Source organism: Pelmatolapia mariae, linkage group LG5 (assembly GCF_036321145.2).
Source record: "Pelmatolapia mariae isolate MD_Pm_ZW linkage group LG5, Pm_UMD_F_2, whole genome shotgun sequence".
Classification (NCBI taxonomy): domain Eukaryota; kingdom Metazoa; phylum Chordata; class Actinopteri; order Cichliformes; family Cichlidae; genus Pelmatolapia; species Pelmatolapia mariae.
In genome coordinates, this window is record NC_086231.1 from 33626704 (window position 1) to 33649140 (window position 22437).

The 22437-nt window shown below is 41.0% G+C and overlaps 1 protein-coding gene across 1 annotated transcript; it reads right to left on the reverse strand.

The window, feature by feature from the left end:
* Positions 1–1697: 1697 nt before the first annotated feature.
* On the reverse strand, positions 1698–22089 carry nucks1a (nuclear casein kinase and cyclin-dependent kinase substrate 1a). Its single transcript, XM_063474828.1, has 8 exons — positions 21775–22089; positions 13263–13312; positions 11672–11756; positions 10660–10706; positions 10410–10562; positions 7626–7775; positions 6172–6321; positions 1698–4367 (listed from the first exon to the last, which is right to left on the reverse strand). Exons 1-8 carry the CDS (start codon positions 21789–21791, stop codon positions 4114–4116), a joined length of 906 nt encoding a protein of 301 aa, XP_063330898.1. The 5' UTR covers positions 21792–22089; the 3' UTR covers positions 1698–4113.
* Positions 22090–22437: the final 348 nt, after the last annotated feature.

Sequence of the window (22437 nt, forward strand, 5' to 3'; positions counted from 1 at the left end):
GCTGAGCAATGTTACAGTCAGCATAATGTTCTCCACGGCTTCTCCTGACCCTTTCAAGTCTGTCAGATATGCTAAGAATGAACCTGCTCTCATCTGTGAAAAGAACAGGGGGCCAGCAATGGACCTGTTAATTCTGATATTCTATGGCAAATACCAATTGGGCTCCAGAGTGCCTGACTGTGAGCCCACCCTCATGAAGCTGTTTTCTGACTGTTTGGTCAGAGACATTCACATCAGTGTCCTCCTCAAGGATTTCGTAGCTCTGGCAGTGCTCATCCTGTTCCTCCTCGCACTAAGGTGCAGATACTGGTCCTGCTGATGGGTTAAGGACCCTCTACGGCCCCGTCCAGCTCTTTTAGAATAACTGTCTGTCTCCTGGAATCTCCTTGAGAATGCACAGTGAGACACAGCAAACCTTCTGCCAATGGCACGTATTGATGTGCCATCCTGGAGGAGTTGGACGTACGCGACCTCTGCAGGGTTCAGATACCGCCTCATGCTGCCAGTAGTGACACTGACCCTTGCCGACTGGAAAACTAGACAACAGCCAGAAAAGATGAGAAAAAATGTTTCTTGGCCTCCACCTTTAAACCCATTACTGTTTTGTGGGTTGTCTCATTGCTGCCTCTCTTGTGCACCATCTGTTAATCTCATTAACACCCCTCAGCTACTTAACTGACCAGATCAATATCACAAAACGTTTAATGACTTTATGCCACACTGATTAAAAAGTGTTCCTTTTTTCAATTTTTTGAAGTGTACTCTTGAGTACACAACATTACTTCCGTTTTGGTTTGTATTTCAGTTACTAAACATTTTACCACATCTAGATATGGTTCAGTTTTTCTCAACTATAACACTGATTGCAACAAGGTGCAACACTTACACCAGGGGTCCCCAATCCCAGTCCACGAGGGCCGGTGTCCCTGCAGGTTTTAGATGTGTCCTTGATCTATCACAGCTGATTTAAATGGATAAATTACCTTCTCAACATGTCTTAAAGTGCTCCAGAGGCCTGGTAATGAATTAATCATGTGATTCAGGTGTGTTGACCCAGGGTGAGATCTAAAACCTGCAGGGACACCAGCCCTTGCGGACTGGGATTGGGGACCCCTGACTTACACCAAACTACCTCTGCACTTTATTTTAATGCTTATTTCCACTCGCTGTAGTTTTAGTCAGCCTCTGACCTTTCACTTTATATTATCAGTGTTTTAAGTTCACTTTTATTATATCCTGTTTTATTGGCTTTCAAGGCCTTACTAAAGTTTATGTTGTGTAAAGCTCTAAAGAGCTCAGGTGGCATTAGATTGATGGTTCGTGGCTGGGGCAATTATAATTTATTGTGGACCAGCTAAAAAAAATAAACTGTACTGTGTTCTGTGTAAAATCTATTTAGATAGAGAGGTCCCACATTTAGTGTAAAATTGAGGGAATATATGCGCACACACAGATCAAATGTTCTTCCTACCCCCTCTGGGTTAGGAGTGCCTCAGCAGCACTGTCACTAAGCCCATCTAAATATAGCATCTGGTGACCAGACCTGATCAACATCTGAAAACATAGTGGTGCTGTTGAACACGCCGCCCCCGAGTGGTAGTCAGGGGGCACTGCAGTTTATTACCCATCAAACCCTTCTTGCTCATCCCTCCAGTCACCACCCACACAGAGCTCAACGGCACAAAACAAGTAGTTAATCTGTATAAAAAGTAGGTTGCCTTTATTAGAAGCTGGGAAACCAAAAACATTATCAACATCGCTGTTAATACTTTTTTTTTGTAAGACCACAATATTGCCATTACCACCATCATCATCACCGCTTCGCACTTTTCCACAACATGCAAAAAGATTCAAGAGTTCAGTGTTCCTTTTCCACACTACTGACAAAATCTTCTCCACTTGGTCTCCTGTAGGAATCACAACTTGGCTTACATTTACATTGCCAGTACAACTGAAGGTAGATTGAAAGAAAAACAAACAAAAAAAAAGACATCAGAAAGAGAACAGAAGTTGTAGAATGAATGAGAGAGGAGAAATTCATAGCCTTATGCCATGTGGCTCCTGCGGGACGATGATAGGAACCTCATTCAAGCCCTCAGTGCTGTGAACTACGAGCCGCTATCTGACCCTACCGCTAACAGCTCTTGGAGCGTTAGGTTGATATAAACAGAGGTTTGTTTGTTTTTAAGTTCCAATCAGAAAATGACAGTAGCTACAGATGGGTGCCAATTCAGGACCTGAACGTAGAAAAAACACTTTAACCTGCGAACGAGGACAGTCGGAAAACAATCGAATGTGCTTCTGAACCAGGGACTAGGTTCGAGTGGGTCCTGTACACATCCAGGACTGACGTTTACTGCAGCCTCAGACTTGATGTGAAAACACACTCCCAAGACCGCAATACAGACTTGGTTTTTTTTTTTGGTTTTTTTTGTTTTGCTTTTTTTCTTTGTTTTTTCACTTTGACATCAAACACTATTCGTTGCAAAAAAAAAAACAAAAACATTTAATCTCACAAGTGCTGCACCTGATCTCCGAGTCACTAGTTTTGAGATCGTTTTATGGCTTTGGATTGCTGATCGTACAGATTGTTGACTCGTTTTAAGCCTAATTTGCCGTTTGTAGCAAAGACCTAAAACTTGAGGACAGATTACATTCTCGGGCCTCCAGTGACGATATAATCAGAGCCACGACCGAAACTCAATGAAAATTAAGGCATTGACAGAGAAACAAATGCCGGATATATACCGAGCTGCCCGCTTTTAATCTACTCCCGAGTCGCAGGACTGTGGAAATCTGGAGTCGAAAAGGTGTCCACTTGTGGAAACAGTAATGTGGGCAAAAAAAAAAAAAAAAAAGCCTCCAGGAAACATGGACCTCGCTAAAGCTGATGTGTTTGGGGGTGGGAGGGGGGGATGAAAAGGACAGAATAAGTCAAAGAAGGGATGGCTGATCAAACCATCAGGCAAGAACAGATTGGATAGGGTCGACATTTTTTTTCTTTAAAATCAAGATACATTTTATTTCTTTTTCTTAAAAAACAAACATTACAAAAAAAATCTGAATAGAGAATTAGAACAATAACCAACAGGAGAAAAACATTCATTTTTTAACTCTGAAAAGAAAAAAAAGACAAAAGAAAACAAAAACACCTCTTTCTTAAAATAAAAAGGTTTCAGGATGCCTGGCACAAGGGCTTGAGTGTTCAGAAGATGCTGTAGCCATGCAGGGAATAGAAATTGTGTGTGTTTTTTAAAAGGAGGTTATTAGAAAGCCTGACGTACAACAACAGAAACCATTTCACAAAGGCAGCTGATGGGCTTAGAGGAAAAATACAAAAAGTACCCCAATGAAAATTTAAGCGTGTATGCAAAGGCGCACACACGCGTGTGTCTTCTTGAAATGTGCAACGGTGGCAGTCTGACATGTAGCGAACACCCAGTTACACTTTTAATGAAGCAGCAGCCGCAAACTATGTAGATCAAAGTGTCTGAAGGAAGCGGAGCTAGCTTTAAAAAGAATTTAAAAGACGCTGCTCAAACTCAAAGAACCGTCTAAAACAACCACCTGGTGCCAAAAAAGCAAACCAGAGAGGGTGAAGGCTTTACTGCTGCCTGCACGTGCTCACTCAACGTCATGTTGCAAATACAGCGCTCAACTTACTGACACATATCAGTAAAAAAAATAGTAAAGAGTGTGGCCAGTCATGCCTGATAACCGCGAGGAGGAAACAAAGATACACAGCAGTGAAGGGGTGTGTTCACACTCGGGACGGATGCCTGCTAGCGCTGAGAGTTTTCACACGAAAATCCAGAAAGGATGAAGAGAAAATACTAAGTCCTTACATATGCTGTACAGCCACAGGAGCACTATGTCCAAGCTGGAGGCAGCGAGAAGGAGGGGGGAGGTTAAAGAAGCACACCAAGTCCAAACCACTGAGCCAGGCCACCGGCACAAACCCAAAAAAAACTAACCAAAAAAAACAAACAAAAGTCTAAACGCAGAGCAAAACAAAAAGAAAAAAAACAAAACAACAAAAAGAAGAACAGAAAAAACCCACTGAGAACAGACAGAGAGAGATGTGGAGGATGGGCTTCAAATGGGTACCATCTTCTAGTCTTCTCCAGAGGGTGCCTCCTCTTCTGAGCCATCCTCCTCCTCCTCGTCCTCCTCTTCCTCTTCTCCTCCTGTGGCCTCCTTTGTCTTCTTGGGAGCTGGGGAACTCTCCTTCTTCTCGGGCTCCTCCTCTTCCTCCTCCAGGGGACTCTCTGGGTCCTCCTCCTCTTCTTCCTCTTTGGGTGAGCTCTTCTCCATCGCCTTGGTGCTGGGGCGCCCCTTCCCCTTTCCTTTCATTGGGCTGGGGGTCACTTCAGAGAGAGGGACACAAATCAGTCAGTGACTAATCACACAGAGGTGGGCTGCCATGTAACTTTGACTCACAATGAGGAATATATTTAACACTGGTCGGTACCCACTGCTCTGCACTGGCACACACCTGAAGCAAAGGTGCAAAGCAAAGGCAAACCAATTCATATTTTCTGTTTCCATTTCTGTTCAGGACTCAGTGACACAATTTCGCTCCATCAACCTTAACAAATATTTGTTAATGTACATTGCATATGTGTAGTCCTGTAATAGCCTGCTGCAGTATTTCTGTCAGCAAGCAGCGACTTACTTTTATTTATGACTTAATGTCATTATCCACATTCATATTTGTACTTTTGGAGGAAATGAGCACTTTTTCCCTTTCACAAGACAAAGATTCAGATAAACACAGAGTGATGTGATGCTTTCAGGGACAGGCTGCGCTGAGTGAGCAGTAGTAATTGAGTGAAGTGGTGATGTGCTGTAGTTTCATCAAGGTGGATTATTCTGAATGTGCCGGGTTGCACAAACTTGATCCTGACAGGAAAGTTTTTCTGACAGTATGAGGAACGGAGTGTGTTTTTTTCCTCCTGCGTTTGTCAGGAAAATTGTGTTCAGCTCTCGTTTTAGAGCACACAAAACACGATGTGCGCGACTATTCAACTCAATTCAATTTAATTTTATTTATACAGCGCCAAATCACAACAACAGTCGCCTCAAGGCGCTTTATATTGTAAGGTAGAGCCTACAATAATACATACAGAGAAAACCCAACAATCATATGACCCCTATGAGCAAGCACTCTGGTGACAGTGGGAAGGAAAAACTCCCTTTTAACAGGAAGAAACCTCCAGCAGAACCAGGCTCAGGGAGGGGCGGGGCCATCTGCTGCGACCGGTTGGGGTGAGAGAAGGGAGGGCAGGGTAATGACTAGTCGACTGACCGCCGCTATTGTCACTAGTACCCGACGCACTCGTTATTTAATCTAATTGTTAACATTTCCATTGAAAATGCTACAAATCGCTGTCCTAAATGTTACGTAGCCATCTGCCACCAGATGGAGCTGCAGCTTATTATCGTTCATTATTTTGAAGGCAAAAAATAAGACTGCAGACACAAACAGTGGAAATTAGGTTTCTTGGAAGGGTGACTGTCCTCTCTCACCGATAGGGTTCTGAGTTGAGTCATTCAAGAGGGGTTCAAAATAGCACTGCTACTTGGAGATGGGCGCCCCCTGGGTCAAATCCTAATGGGACATGCCTAGAACACCTCACCCAGGACTCACTGAAAGGATTATATTGCTTGGCTGGCCCGGGGATGCCTCAGTGTTCCCCCAGATAAGCTGGACGTGACTGAGAGGGAGGCTTGGGCTTCTCTGCCTGCAACCCAGCCTCGTATAAGCATTGAAGATTTTCTTTTGAACAGAATTCACAGTCAGCATGTCAATTTACTTAACATATTCATTTAATATTCTGACAGTTCCTAAAATAAACAACTTGGGTGTAAAAACTGAAGGTTTTGTGTGCTCAGAGATACACAGATATACAGAGGGAAATGTTGCAGCTGTTTGAAAACTTTGTGGGGAAAAAAAACACTTGGAAAGTCGTTGTTTCCGGTTTTGACTACTTCTCTTCCTACATCAGCATTTTTGTGGTTGTACTGTCTGAATGGCGACACCTATCATTCAGGAGAATACTGCAGTGACCTCCTGTGACTGCACAATGAAGTTACGGTGAGCAAGGAAGCCACGTCACAGGCATACTGGGACCCATCTTCCTGCACCTGTATTCTGATTGGATGCCTCACCTGTGGCCTTTAGCCGTGGCTTGGGGCTTTTCTTCTCCTTGTCTGTCCGTCGCCGTCGAATCACCTTCTTGCCTCTCTTCTTGGAGTGACCGTAGTCGCTGTCATCGTCATCCTCCACCATGAAGTCCTCATCGCTGCCAGACTCGTCAGCTGCAAACAGGACACAGAAGAATCTCAGAGAGCGAGCACAGAGGGTATCCAACTGAACAAGAGTCACTGTTTACATACATACACAGCATGCCTGGAATATTAAAGCCTCCCCAGCTTCAGTTTAAAACAAAAACCATTTCAAACACTGAGTTACTTTAATGTCTTCATCCATTTCCATTTCCAGTTAATACCATGATAGCACTGCGGCTTTAGAGGATGATTCCATTTCCAGTTTGACTGTTGTGGCTCTCTGGGTCACACCCAATTTGCAAGACTTGGGAGTCTACTGATACCAAACTACTACATCTGTCTCTGGGAAGCACAGACTATACATAAAAGATGGAAGTAGTGACCTCAGCGTCACCTATTGATTAGCAACGTCCCACCAAGAAGCAAACCAGGCATTTTGAAACTGAGGGGTAGGTCTGCTGGAGAAACCTGAGGAAAACTGCATGTTCATGATCTAAAGACTTGTCGATCCCAATGTAGCTCTGCCCCCAAACTCAACCTGCTTTATCATTCTACTGGAAACATATAGGGAGCAAAAACACAAGACTAAAGACTACTAAAACTAGTAATAGAACCAATTAAGTTATCAGAAAATAGCTTACTGAGCTTAGCTTAGCTGACAAACTCTGGTGAGTGAAACAACTTGAAGTTCAGTTTGTAAATTATGGAGATAAACACGCTGTTGAACATTAACCTCCAGGACACAGGAGTTATAATCAAATGCACTGTTTTTGTTAGCAGAAAGGGACCAAATATTTTATCTGGGTGTTTTCTAATGCCTCCATTTTCCCATCATGTGTATATGTTGTGGAGAACACAGTGAATTAAAGTAAACACCCGGCTATTTCCAGTGTGAATACCTGGATAGAGTGAGGTATGTACAGTGGTTTATGTTCTGGATTAACAGCTAGATGAATGGTGTCTTGTTTTTGTCATGCTTTTGAACTGCTTGGCTTCCTGTACAGTTTCAAAAGAACCAAATCGTTCCAGGCTTCAAACAAAAGCATCACTAACACGATGGTTTATCTATGGTTTAAAGAGGCCAAAAAAGGTGCATGCATGCTCACAGTATGAGTACTATTGCCACGAAGAATAGAGGCTATAGGTCAAACTAAAAACCAACAGACCTAAAGTCTGAAAACAATTACTAGTTAAAATAGCATTTAAGCTGTGATAAAAATTCATACTACAAAAACAGCTCACTGTTGTCTTTGTTCTAGCAAATGAAGATACAGGAACACTGTTTTTAGTGAAGACATGAGCTGCTGTATCAAAGTGTGCTGTGTTCTACATACGGTCCATGTAGGACTCCTCTTGATCTTCATGTTCCTCATCCTCGCTGCCTCCATCTCCCAGCAGGATCTCTCTCTGTTTGGACACGGCCTTTGAGGCCGCCTGACGCACTGTACGCTTTCGACTCACTTCCCTGTCGTCATCGCTGTCATCTACACAGGAACACACACAGACAGTTACACAACGACTCAGAGGATGATGGGTAAAACAAACAAGACAAACGGAAACAGTGCCTTAATGCTGCTCTATATAGTGCTTTTATTTGATCTCCGGTATCATGCAACTTTATTTCTATTCAGACGTAGACCTTTCCACTAATTCCACAACAAACCCTCCACATCAATTCGTCGTAAAAAACAAAAAACAAACAAAAAAAAAGACAGTTCTACTGTCCCATCATTCCTCTGTGAGATCAGCAAAAGCCAATACAGCTGCAGCCGAGCCAGTGCAGGCTGGTGGTTAGCATGCACCCATTAACAGTGCCATTATGCTCGACTTGTCACGTGCTCAGATTCTTGCAATTGGGCTCATTGCGCTGTGGCCGCCGCCGCTGGGTTGAGGACACGAGTGCATAATCATGTCGGCTTTTCCCGCCATTTTAATGATATTCCAGCTCAGGAGCTCAGAGACCGTTTGGAACAGTTTGAAAACTTCAGAGTTTGTGCCCCCTCTCCAAAGTCTTGGCTTTGGTATTGACTTGTCCTCCTCCTATAGCAGCGCTTATGTGGCGATACTGTCTGATTGGCGACACCTATTGTCCAGGGGATTACTGCAGAGGCTTCCTGCGGTTGCTGCGGTGAGTGAAACGACCATTACAGCAGGTATATTGTGGCCTTTAGGCGGTGCCATCCACCCTCCATGATGTATACCGAGTGCCCCAAACACAGAAAACTTAACATTACTGCTGCTGTTGAGGAGTAACTTCCAGTATGAATACCACAAACGCAGACTACCAGCATGAGCGCACAGTTCACATCCATACTGTAACTAATGAACATACGTGAGGGGATACTGCCTAAACAGCTTAGCAGCAAAGCAATACAGCACAAACACAACATGTACAACCCTGATGTGTAATGAAAAGTCACAGTGGAGCATTGCAGGTAAGCCATTTATGCCATGTAGGACATCTGAAGGCCCACATTGCTGGCTCCACTGCAATTACTGAAGGAACACACACACACACACACACACTAACTACTCGCTTGTTTGTTGATGAGGCAGAAATATAAAAGCTGATTTAAATCAGCAACATGAAGTTGTTTTCCACAGGCTCCGCTATAACTAAAAAGTGGGCAGCAGATACGAACAGGATATTGTCCGGACCATCAATTAATTAATATATTAATTACAAATACCGATATGTTGTCAGTATTTATAATCGCAGCTCAGCAGATGACAGTGACTGATCAGCCTCGTCCACCGTAGCTTCCATTCACAGTAATAATAAATCACAGTGTCACAGTGTCGGGGACCGTTGTAGGCAAACGCTTCAATCAGTTGAATGTGTGGGAGGAATAAATGTCCAGGAGAGCACATCCAGTGCTCTCGAGCTGTGGTGGGCTGAGTGAGATATCCTCCAGCTGGATGTGTAATGTCAAGCGATCGATGTCAATGATCTCTTTATCGTTTAAGATAAAACCACGAGGATAACATTGTGGAGTCTCCTGAAGCTATAACACACCGCCATGGCTACACAGAACAAAGCTGATAAACTGACATCCGCCTTGTTTGGTCACATCTAAGAATACAGACAGAGCACAACCGATCAAACTTTAGACAGTTTTGACATTTTCCCAAGAATAGCTGCCAACTCCTTTGTTTCTTTGATGCGGCTAAAATGTATAGCGCCACATCTGAAGCTCAGACTACAGCCTAGGTTTCTGAGAGTTTAAAAAACTTAACATAAAGGTGGAGCTTTTTACCAAGAATGAGGCTCTTGGTTAGTTTTTCCTTTAGACCCGTTACCAGGCGACCAGTAAAGAGTCCATGACTAATATCAACCTCAAAACGATGACTTATTCCTTGAGTGGTTTTGTTTTCTCAAGAAAACACTTTGTGGAAATGTTGAACACATAAGCACCGTGTGCCGCTCTCAGAGGTTGAACCTTTTTACTCAGAGGGTCGACTAGAGCTGAGCAAATCAAAATCATGTGCTCGATCACTCAAACTTTTTTTTATTAGTCCTTTATTTATCCAGGTAAAAGTCTCATTTCCAAGAGAGACCTGGCATTTAACAGATAAATAACACCTCAATATCTCCACCTAAACTCTGATCCAGACCTACCTCGATGCCACAGTCTGGATCAGAGCTTGTTAGATCAGTTAGACCACAAACACATTCACATCAGAACGTTGATTCTTCCTCAGCTGCCGTTAAGTGATCTGAATTTTATGCGGAAAATGAGGAAAACCTACACATTTACCGTATGATTTTTTGATATGATTGATTGCTTGTTTTCCGACCACTCTTGCAAAGGTTTGCTGGTCAGTATTTGATTTGTTGCATTCTTTTGTTTATAAATTAGCATAATGCCAGTTGAAGCCCTGAGAGCATGCCCAGATCTTCCCATTCTCCATCACCGCATTCCTGAGATTGCGAGCTCATCATCATTTGCCCCTCTTAGTCAATCTGACCGTGTGTGTGGATAACACTGTCCAAAGTAAAATTCCATATACAACAAACAAAGCTGATCAACATTAAAAGCTGCATACGTCTTCAATATTTCATGCTGCCAGAGTTGTAGCAGAGAATTAGAAGTAACGTTCAAACAAACTTGCGTTACCTGCAGCCCGTTTTCTCTTCGGCCCCCGCTTGCTGGGCTTCTCCACTTTGGCTTTCTTTCCCTTTTTCCCTCTTTTTTCTTCATAGTCACTTCCTCCGTCTTCATCCTCCTCCTCTCCAAAGTCATTGTCTTCATCATCGCTGCCAAAGTCATCTTTAGTATCGACACAGAGGAAGTCAGTGAGCGCTAATCAAACTCCAGCTGCTTTCAGAGAGAGTCAACCTTTTTCATGTAGCTCAGACTGACTTACCTGCTGAATCATTTTTGGGTTTGGAGAGCTTGTCATCAGAGTCCTCACTGGGGAGCAGAACAGGAAATAAACAAAACAGTGTCTTCAGTAAGTCGAGGAAAGGCAGCCAGGAACTCACCAACAAGACAGACTGCAACGGACTGGCAGGGATGAAATAATATGGGCGTAATGTGCTGAGGACTGGTCTGAAAGATGTCCTGATAAGCTCCAGCCAGTGTTATTCTCACTGATTCAACATCATTCATTCAGTGGGAAGCATGTTTCATTTTGCCTACTGTTACATTACTGAGTAAAAAATTTAAAAATACAAAACAACCATTTTTTCCCCCTCTATTCAGTCTCTCAGACTTGACTAATTTATTCACATAACTGTGATTTTATCTGCCAAATAACACACCAACATGCCGATTAAACAGCGCGATAATCACACATGATAGAGAGAATAAAGGCCACCCGTGGTGGGCTGTGCCACAGGTGGCAGCAGCAGTAAGAGACTGAGCAATCAGCACTATGACTGCACTGGCACTTGCTTTGATATCCAAGAACTATTAAACAAATTGATAAACGGTGCCAGTGTTTGTCTCTGGCACAGTTAATATCCTCCCATTGAGATCTTTCACTAACAAAAATATGCATATTCTGATATCCTGATTTTTCCTATGTGCCAACTACATGATACACACAACATGTGATGTAGGTTCCACTTTTTCCTCCCTTCTTCCAGCCCTGTCTGAAAAACTGATAACTGTCACCTGGATCTCTCCTTTTCAAACATATATTTAATCAACAATTTATTTCCTTTTTTCTATTTTCCTATAAAGGCTCAGGTCTACAGCTCATCAGGACGGATCACCATACGCTTCACCATGTACATGTTTGCCGGACCTTTAGATCCAAGTCTATTCCTTTCCATCCAAGTGATAAAGTGTAAAATTGATCACAGTGTCTGACGCTGCATTAGAAACTGTAACCAGACACCAACAATCCTACCAAATCTCCACTTAGGGCTCACCTGTCATCTTGCGAGTTCTTTGAGCGCTTGTGCTCACGAGGGGCTGGTCGCACCTTCTTCGGCTTGTCGTCACCATACTCCTCATCTAAGGAGAAAGCGCACTTTTAACCTTTAAGACACACAACTCAATATCATGCTAGCAGCTCTACAAGATACCAGTTAAGACATCACAGTGCTTTGAGTTAAATGCTAACGTCACCACTCTAAATTACTCTCAATGTTTTAATTTTTTTTTTTAATTTAACCAGGAAGATCCCATTGAGATTTTTCAAGGGAGACCTGGCCAAGATAGGCAGCAGCAAGTATGTCACAGTTACACAAATTACACAATTAAACAAAGGCAACAACACACACACACACACACACACAAAAATAAATTTAAAATGTTGTGGGTTTTTTTTTATAAATAAAATAAAATAAAATTAAAATGACAAGCAATCTAATTGAAACAGTTGCATGTTATGGAACTGGCCTCAAAGATTCTTAGTTCTGATTTAAAATCACTTAATAAATGAATTCTGTCATTGTTTCGTCGTTCTGCAGCTCGTTCCAAACCGAGGGTTGCTAAATGGACAAAAGCTCTTTTGCCAAGTTCAGTTCAGGCAAATGGAACAGAAAGCAACAAGTAACCATGCTGACGAAGAGAATAATGACCAGCATGTTTTACTGCAACCAGGGAACATATATAGGAAGGCAGCAATCCCAGTATTGCCTAATATATAAAACCGTATAAATGAGACTGACTGGCCAAAGCAGGCCATCATACCCGAGGGTATAACTCACAGTGGTGAGTCTGAAATTTATGGTTCGCGATGAACCTCAGAGAAGGACAATACATAGTATCAACCATCCGAAGACACTGAGCAGAAGCATTCATATATAGAATATCTCCATAATCCAGCACAGGTAAAAACAAACCGCTTCTTTGTATTAAAAGAAAAACACTACTAGAATAAAACCAGCTGTTAGGCTCAGTTATTGCTAGATTGCTTATACTTAAAACTAACAGAAGACCATTAGTTTTGTACTTACAGGATGGACAAAAATGGGCAAATTAACTTTGTTCATCCATGTTGCTTTGGCTGGATATCGCAGTACCGAGTGGTCAGGTAGGCAGCCGTACCCAGCCACCTTCTCGCCCCATGAGCCAAACCAGCACCCAAAGAACTTACACTTTGCCTCAACTTGGAAACTTGGACCATGATTTTCTCAGGAGACTGAATATCTTTTAGATTCCAACTGATGAAACATTTTAAAAACCAACGTTGATATTTGGGGGTTTAAAATCTGATATCTCAGCTGAAATTCTGTTTACTTTCAGACACAGAACTGGAACAGATTTGTCAAACATTTGTTCTGCAGAGGTATTTATTTACTGGCCGACACAAAGTAAAGAGAAACGGTGCGCTTATAAATGTACCAAAACACAGTATCGCCTCACAGGACAGGTTTTTTTTTTTCCCCTCATACTTTTTACCTTAAATTGTGTCATTACTGTGCACTGATGCTAAATACCTATAGCAGAGACTAATCTGTACATTGCCCTTGTGTCACTCCATTTGTAATGAAACACATCTGAAGCCTCACTTACCTGCGTCATCAGACTCGTTGAATTGTGAGTAGTTCACCACCTTCCTGTTCCTGTGAAGAAGAACACACTGCATTAGATTACAAAGTTACTGCCTTAACCCGATATTAGACGGTGTAGACTAGAGTGCAACAAAGCTATTATATGTAATGTCCAGCAGTTCAGGTGGTGCAAGTGGCAACGTGTTGGCTGTGTATGAATGTCTCGATCGTATTATTTGGTACGAGACATAAAACGCCTTCCAGCCAGGGGGCCCTGAACTGGACACTGGTCTACCTTCTACAGTTACAAAGGCTAATTTGGCCAAGTGTATGGGGGAGGTCTCAGTGACAGTATTTGACTACACTTCAGGTAACACACACTTTGGAAAACTGAAGAGCAGCACTGACCAAGACAAACAGACAGTTCAGGTTAAAATCATTGGGAAAAAATTTACCCCTGAATCCACTTTATTAGAGTAAAATACATTTATGCAAATAATACATTAAAACAAATGCTTGTATTTAACAGTATACATGGCCAATATGCAATATCACTTAAATGTAAAGTAATTCAAAAGCATCTTCCAAAAAATAAAGATATTAGCTTTAACTTGTTTTTAAATCTTTCAAAACTTTGTCTAAACGCATGTTCGCACGTTTAGACTAACTGCATTCAATAGCTAGCTCGGTGACTGTCTTGAGTCTAAAAACACCTTAAAAGGATAAAATTACAAGATGTTTAGTCTCTAAGCGGGAGTGCAGATTAGAGGTCCTGATGTTTAGACATTGTCCCGGGTCAGGTTGAGAAACGGATAAATGCTGTTAGAGGTTTTTGTCACTGCGGAGCCGATTCTGTATCACTTCTACTTAATCAGATTTCTTTGCGTATAAAAAGACACGATAAGGATCGAATAGACCTATACAAGTAGCTCCCTTTCTTCTTGTACTGGGTTGTGGACATTACTTATTATTGAAAAAGTTATATATGCATTGTACTTATCTTAATGATAGCACCAATCTCTTTAGCACAGAAAATGACAGTGTCGCTTATATTTCTGTACAGACGATCTGCCATTCTTCAGAGACATTTACTTTGGCTGCTATTTGCTGGAGAGGTTGTGCTGCTCTTTATTTCTCTTTAAAATACCCCAAAGACGTTCTGCTGAACTGATATAAAACTCAAGTTTGGATTTCACTATTTTCTTTCTTAGAAAGTCTTCTGTGATGTTGTCAGTGGTCTTTGACTCATCATGCTGGAATATTTCTTTTCTGGTAGTCGTCTCAGCAGATCAACTGTAAATGTCAGACTTCGTGACACCTTTTGAATTAATCCAGCCCATTATCGTAACACTACTGCCTCCTTGGCAGTCCTGTGCAAGATCTCTCCATACTGGACCACATATAAGCCTTTAGTCATTTATGTCACCTGACCAAGGAATGGGCCTTTCATCTGCATTCACCTGGCTTCTTGTCTAAATTTAGTTTTGTAGTTTTGTGCTCAAGATCAAGCGAGAATAAAGAAAAAAAAAAAAAGTTGCTCCCATTGAGGTTCTTCACACTACCTGAGCTGTCACAAAAACTGATTTCCACTGAGAACTTCTGAGCCAAGCCTGAAGCCTGTCTGTTTTCCCTCTTTCCCTACTTCCCCTCAAGGCAGGTGAAGCAGAGAAAGAGTTTCCTTCAAAAGCAAAATAGAGGCGTGGCAGTGAGCCTGCTGATTTAGACTGATTTGGATGTATTAACACGCTCATAGAGGGGAGAACAGAACTGTGCGGTACACACATTTCATGACTCCAAGGTTAAGTTTCCATGAAACTATGTTTCCTTCAGTTTAAGAACATTTTCTTAATGGTGAATGAGGCTGAGTGTAATTTATTCAGATGATCAAGATTATGGGAAGAAAATAAGAACTAGACTACGGCAACTTTCACAGAGTAAAACAGCAGGTCTGTCCTGAATAAGACCAGCAGTGGGCATTTGCCTTTTATTAAACCCGCAATGTTATTTTGCTGAAAAATAAAACGGTACAAAATGTGGATACAGCAAAACAATGGTCACCAACTGATATTAGAAATCTTGTTTTGAACTCTGGATGAAGATTTTTACCATTGCTATCTTGGTGTTTTGAAACCAGATGGGAATGATAATTGGCCAGTGCCGTGATAATCAGAAGTTTCTAACTAATGAGTATACCGTTGATTAGTGCTGGGCGATATGGAAAAAATATTTATCACGATATGAATTATTTTATATCACGATAACGATATATATCACGATATACGACCTGACCTGTGGTCATCTAGAAAGTACGCAGTCTGTAAACAGCGAGTGCCGTGGGTGCAGTCTTTGTTTTGAGTTACCGTAAAGTATGTCGCAAATCCGGGTGCACGTACAGCAGCACCAGCTCGCAAACCACGAGACGGAGTTTCTTTGCGAAAAATATCTTTTTTTTTTATACTTTATTTTTTCTTGCATAAAGTTAAGAGCATGTATAGTGAGAAGACAACACTAATATATTTGCCACAGGCTATTTAACCCTTTAAGACCTACCATAGAACCAAGTCCGCCAGAGCTTATCTTTATGTTTTTACATGCTGTAGTGCCACTTGTGGGAGTATTTCAAGTTTCCATATATCAATACAACCGTTATAGCCCAAATTTTAATAATATGTATGCATTAAGTCCATAGTAACTACATAAATTGCAAAAACTTGTAGTGCAATAAACTACAAAAAAATTGAAAATCGTTTTTGTTTTGTTTTTTACATATATTTCTAGTTAAAAAGAATTTAAGAGGTGTATCCCTCAAAACTGTAAATACAAAAGTTTCCAACCACGAGAAATTTATTTTGAGTGTCTTCATAGTTTTATTTTTGAGATACACTAATTTTTGTATACTACAGGAAAAATGAAAATAAATATTATAATGCATCAAAATAAACTATTTCCAACAGTGTAATTTGAGTTCTAAGCATCCCAGAAACGATACAGAAAAGCATAAAGTCAAACATGTCTTTTAAAAACACCAACATAGGCTTATAAGCCCTTTCGCGAAAATGACGTCACTTCCGGTTTCGGGCAGGTAATGGCGGACATGCGATAGTTCGCGCTGACGTGTATGCCAACGTAGGAAGTCTTATGAACGTCGGCAAAGCGTGTTTCTGGAATATTATCTTTTTGTTGCTGCAAGTTTGGAATATTATGTTTTTGTTGCTGCAAGTGCTTCTTATGCAATTTTTGCAAAGTTATATGTGGAAGGAAACCGTGACCTTGGACAAGCTAATGGAATAAGATGTAAGTACAACTCCTCCGGTTTCACATGCAAAAAAAAAAAAATATTGCGCTACCTTACATGGTTCCAGTTCTACAGGGGTTTAAAAATAGTTAGGTAAAACGGAGTGTGCCTGCTCCGACCGGTTGTAAAGGGTTAATTATATATTTTATGTAATAATTTATAAAATTTGGGTTAGTACGATATAAACGATAGAAGACAAATGGCACGATAGACACTTTTCTATCATCCACACGATATATATCGTCATATCGCCCAGCACTACCGTTGATACACAGTATTACCCTGAAACACGGTATTACTAAGTATTACAAAGTGGGCACGATATTTTATTCAACATAGCCTGAAACTAGTAACAGACCACAAACTTAACAGGAAACTACTATTACCAGGATAAAACAAGAGAGTCATTTGACTATAGAAGTCAAATCAGAAAGCCGTTTTCCCAGTATACTGTCTGCATTGGTCATTTAGCTCGCTGCCACGTCATCATCACGCAGTCACCTGTATCACTGAGCTTCTGTACTGGACCATCATTAAAATGGCAGTGAACACTCACACAATCGTACTGTCTTCAATCCAGCTGTGACGGTCGTGGTACAATACGCCAGGTTACAAAAATGAAGAGGGGCACGACTGACTGAAGCACCTCAAATGCAGTGGCGCACGCAACGTGATGTAACGTCGAAAAGATCAACACATGCTGACTACAAAGGGTTGGCAGTCTTTTTGCAGCAACTGTATCCCCCCGGTGGCCATTTAAAAGAATGCAGCTTTTATACTGCCTATGGGTAAAACTACCAGCTGCATTTAAAAAAAAAAAAAAAAAAAAAAAAAAGGAGAGCAGCCAGCAGTTCATACAAGAATTAAAGCAAACTGAGCTCCAGTGTAGCAATCTCATGTTATCTACCATCTGTGCTTGTATGCTAAAGAATAATTGCTACCTCCACTAGTCTACAACAGAACCCGTTACAATTTCAGAGACAAAATAATGTGCTCATAAACAAGCAGTGTTAAGATGTAGATCACCACACAGTTTAGTAGGCTAAGTAATTTGACAAAGCTGCTACAGAACTGGTCATTTAATCTGACTTAATTGGCATATGTAATTCAATTCATATAACACCAAATGACAACAACATTCATCTCAAAGTGTTTTATATCGTAAAGGTAAAGACCCTAAAATAGACTACTCCTGTAAGCAAGCACTTGGTGATAGTAAGAAAGAATAACTCCCTTGTAACAGGAAGAAACCTCCAGTAGAACCAGGCTCGGGGGGGGGGGGGGGTCAAATCACGATAATGAGCATTGGACCAGTCAGTAACAGTATACCACCCTGTACACAGGCTGACAACCCTGGCTGCTGGTGCTAGCAATGCTGACATCAGCAATATTTCCAAATTACTCTGACACTGTGTGTGCAATGTTATGCACAACATTAGATTTTGTTTATTAAACAACCAAATTAACAGTTGTAAACAGCTCTTAATTACACACAATAACTCTCCTGACAGTGGTCAACTATTTGACTGACAGTTTTCGTTTTCTTATCGTGTTTTTATTCTCGCCACGTGACCCACCGTGGGTGGCCCGGGACGAGTTCTGACGTCACATCATGTAGCATGCACCACTGCTTTTGTGGCCATCTGACTTGCTGTGCACCTCTTAATTTTTAGAATCTGGCACGTTGTGCCATTGTCGTCGCAGCTGGGTTGAACACACAAGTGTACAATTGCATCTTTTTTTTCTTTTTTAAAAAAAAACACCATTTTAATGATATTCCAGTTCAGGTTACAGCGTAGGTCAAAGTGTAGTGTATTTCCAATTGAACCATATTTCAGGCATGATGTAGCATGGAGGGCAATAATAGCACCAGTGGATCCCTTGTCCCTGAGAAAATGCAAATGACTGCAAATAATTTATCAAACGAATAAAAAGAAATAAACAATTTTTTTTTTTTTTTTAAGAAATAAACTAGTCCATATCAATCATAACATTTTTATTTATTTGTTTTATTTTTATTTTCTCAGTTCTATTTATCTTTTTGCATTTTGTACATTCTGTTTATTTGGCAGGGTATATAAACAATTTTATCATGCTAGTATCTAACAAGTTATGACTATTTCATAGCCTTATTAATTTAACTTTAATTATATAAATTCTATAATCAGTTGCCATTTGTTTTATCCTGGTAATTAGTTTTCTATGGTTAAATTCTGTAGCCTAGTAGGTCGTGAAAACGTAAAGCTATGCTGCCGAGGTCTAGGTGGAGCTCTTGCCCCCCCTCCAAAAAAAGACACATGAAGTTGGCTATATTAGAGTTAACTGATAAAGCCTCGCTATCAAGGCAATGTATCGCCATATACCGCATTTGTAGACACAGCGCAAGGTACCACACTTCTCACTAATATTTAAAACATTTGATTATCAAGGAATGTTATAGTCTCATGCAGCTTTTTGGCCAATGTTTAACCTTGTCCATTAGATTTTGCTGAGTTTAACTAGTCTAAAAAGAAAAAAAGTTATTCTAATTGGTCTCAATTATTCCTTGTTTAAACTAGTAGTAAATTATTGATCAGGAGATTTGAGCATTAAAAACAATAGCATGAGTAACAGAAGCAACATACCTGTAAAGAATATGTGTTCAAGATTTTTTTGGGTGGTGCAACACAACAAAAAGAATATTTTTAAGCTGTCTGAGGTATAGCTGTGCTTCTGCTGATATGGCTTCTTATTTCATTTCTAATCAGAGTTGGTAAAGTAGGCTGCTACCATTTCTGTCTAGTTGCTGGCAGACTGCTTCAATTTTTGTCTTAAGAAGAAAATGTAACACACTATAGGCACAAATAATCGCATTATGTTAAAGTAACACTGTCTATGAATGTTACAGATGGGCAGAACTGATAACGTCTGCAGCCTAGCTCCCATATTAATGTATTATTTTACTATTAGCCACTGTCGCTAGCCACCACGTTAATAATGAGGATGTAACAGCCAGCTAATGTAGCTATTGGATGGTGGCTAATAGCTAACATTAAAATGTACAGTGGCAGGTTAGCATTTATTATAACTCTGTAATGCTTCAATGTTGGTGAAAATGGAGCTTTACAAAATTCCTCAAAGTTTTTTTAAATGTCAACTATTGTTCATGTGTTTAGCTGCTAGTGAGGGGAGGGGCTGTGTGTCTGTGTATCTGCAACAGTGCTGTGAGAAGTTGTCTTGGCTGAGGGAGACAACATTGTTGTAAATGAGTATCTAGTCCAACGGTCATTTTTAGTATTGACTTTCTGGCAACCTCAGTAAAGAACAAAATGCAAAAATCTTAACTGCAATGACTTCATCAATAGATCTGTGGAAGTGTCTAATGGAGTTGATTTTTTTTTTTTTTTATTTATGTGTAGAAAACAAACAAACAGAAAAAACATGCTATTCCCAGCAGAGCTTGCTCAAGGTATCAAATGCCCTTTCTATGCAAGGCATGCTAATTATTTGAATTGCTTTTTTTCCAGCATGAAAGTATTTATATTCTTAAAGACATTTTGTCCTGTTCTACTGGTCGTCCTCGTGACTTTAAATTTATAACTCACTGCTTAAACATTTTTGAGTTTTGTTGTTTTTTTTTTTTAATCGTTTTGAGAGCACTATTCTTTCATCCTTTTCAGGTTTTATGTTGGCGCACATTGTCCCAAACCTTTCAGAGTGCAGCATTCAGTTATATGAGGAAATTCCCAGAGGCAGCCCTGCAATCCATCACTTACTGCCAGACAATGACTATATGGCCTGCATCATTTAGATGGCGCACATGTTCAAGCTTTGTCAAGTAACAATTGCAATAAAGTTTATTCAGATGTGATTGCCATGCTCTGAGTGTTGACAAAAAGAGTAAGGCAGTGTTATTTTGTCCAAAATTCATTGACTTCACCTGTCTTAATCGACATGTTTAGTTTTGTTTTATACCTGTTGAGAGGCTCACGTATAGACTTTGTGTTTAGCATGTAAAAAAAAGTAAATATTAAAATCCTACAAAGCATATTTTAGCATTTTTAAAATACCTTAAGACATTTTAAATCCAACTAAGCCCTTATTTTTACATTTAATAATGCAATGCCTTTAAAAGCTTAGAAACTCTGAAAGGCAGAAACCCTGTTTTCTCAACCCGAATATAAGATTAAGAAGAACATTAGTTAATGTCGGATTTCTTTTAACTTCACAGTTTTTTTTTTTAATAAGGCGTAATTTTCATACAGTCCCTAAATATTACCCAAATTGTCTCTGCGAGAATGACCCAGTAAAAGATTCCATGTTGTCGCCACAAAATTTCGAGAACTGAGTTTACATTAGATTAGCATAAATGTGATTTACAGTAATCGTAAAAAGGCATTTTAATCTGAATAAAAGGTCTGAATGCACCTCGTGCGTTATAATCACAGCGGGGATCTTGCAATGGGAATGGGGGTTGGAGGGGGTGTGGTGACTTCTTGTAGTTCTCCGCCTTCCTCTGACATCAGCCAGCAGTGTTAATTTACTGCCAGCTCTGTAAATGTAGACCCGCTCTCCGTGCTCTTTTTTCCTCCTCCCCCAACAACAACGACATTTTCGTTGGCTGACACCATTTTTAAAAATGTTCTCAAAGTACGAAACCCCCCCCCGAAATGCGATGTAATGGCGACTACAACACGACACGCACAGTCTGCGCGGTAACAAGATCAAATCCCGAGGCCGACCACCACCTCCTCCGGAGATTTTTTTTTTTCGTGTGGGGGTGTATTAGCGTTTCTGGAGCCTCCCCTGGATGAATGGGTAGCCATATTCTCATTCTCAAACAAAATGGGAAAAACGTTATCTGGCCTGGCTTAAGTGAGCTGTAAAACGTAGCTGGTTAAATCACACCGACTAATTTTCCGCTTGGCCTACATAGCAGCCAACAATGCACATCATGGATCCGTTTAAAAGCATGATAGACACGACACGGCGGCGGGCTGCGCGTATCTCCACACAAGACATGGCGAACAGTCCACAGCGCTGGGATCCATATTAGAAAAAATGAGGGTGCACACGCGAGAAGGGAAGCGCACATACACACACGCATGCACACATTCCCATTATTTTTTCATGAAATAAACAAATTCCCAGCTCATAAAACACAACATGGTGGAGACGTGCACGTTATCGGCTACGCCAGGCGCCAGCACAGTGTCGTTATTAACTTGGAGAGAGCAGAAGACATATTTAGCACACCTACCTCACTGGTCTTGACATTTTGCAGGAATACTGTGGAGGTTAAGGATGTGAGAAAGGGGGAGAAGAAAAAGCACAGGGGGGGAAAAAGGAATATAGATTCCCGCTCTGCAAAACACCGAGGGGAGTGAGGTTGACGCACAACTCCACCGTCCGAGCTAGCGCGTGAAAATAAAAGTACGGCAGCCACTTGTCCTCCTAACGCAAATATTCTTATATATTTTTTTTACCTTCAGCTACCTTCAAAATGGTGAATAAAACAAACTGAAACTGCAGCCTGTGCTCAACCAAACTACGCGGCCTTGAGGGGTGGGTCCTCCCCGGCAAGGCCCGCCCACCAATGAGCCCTGAGAGGCGCAGCGCGGTGCTCCGTTGCTGCCATTGGCTGATTTAAACGACGACTTTTCTTCTTCTTGGATATTTTAGCTGCTCATCAGAGCATTTTTAGCATACAGTTCCCCGCCTCCGTTAACAGGCTCGGTTGAAATGACACTGTTAAGAAAACAAAAAGAGGCCCTCAGGTTGGATACATACATTCAATTCAGTGTGGGTCCCACAAGACCATAAAGCAACGTTGCATCAATAGGTTATAATGTGCATGTATGTTCATATAAACATATAACGTATTTCACTAATCTCTTTGATTTGGCTGTTACTAAGACAAGCC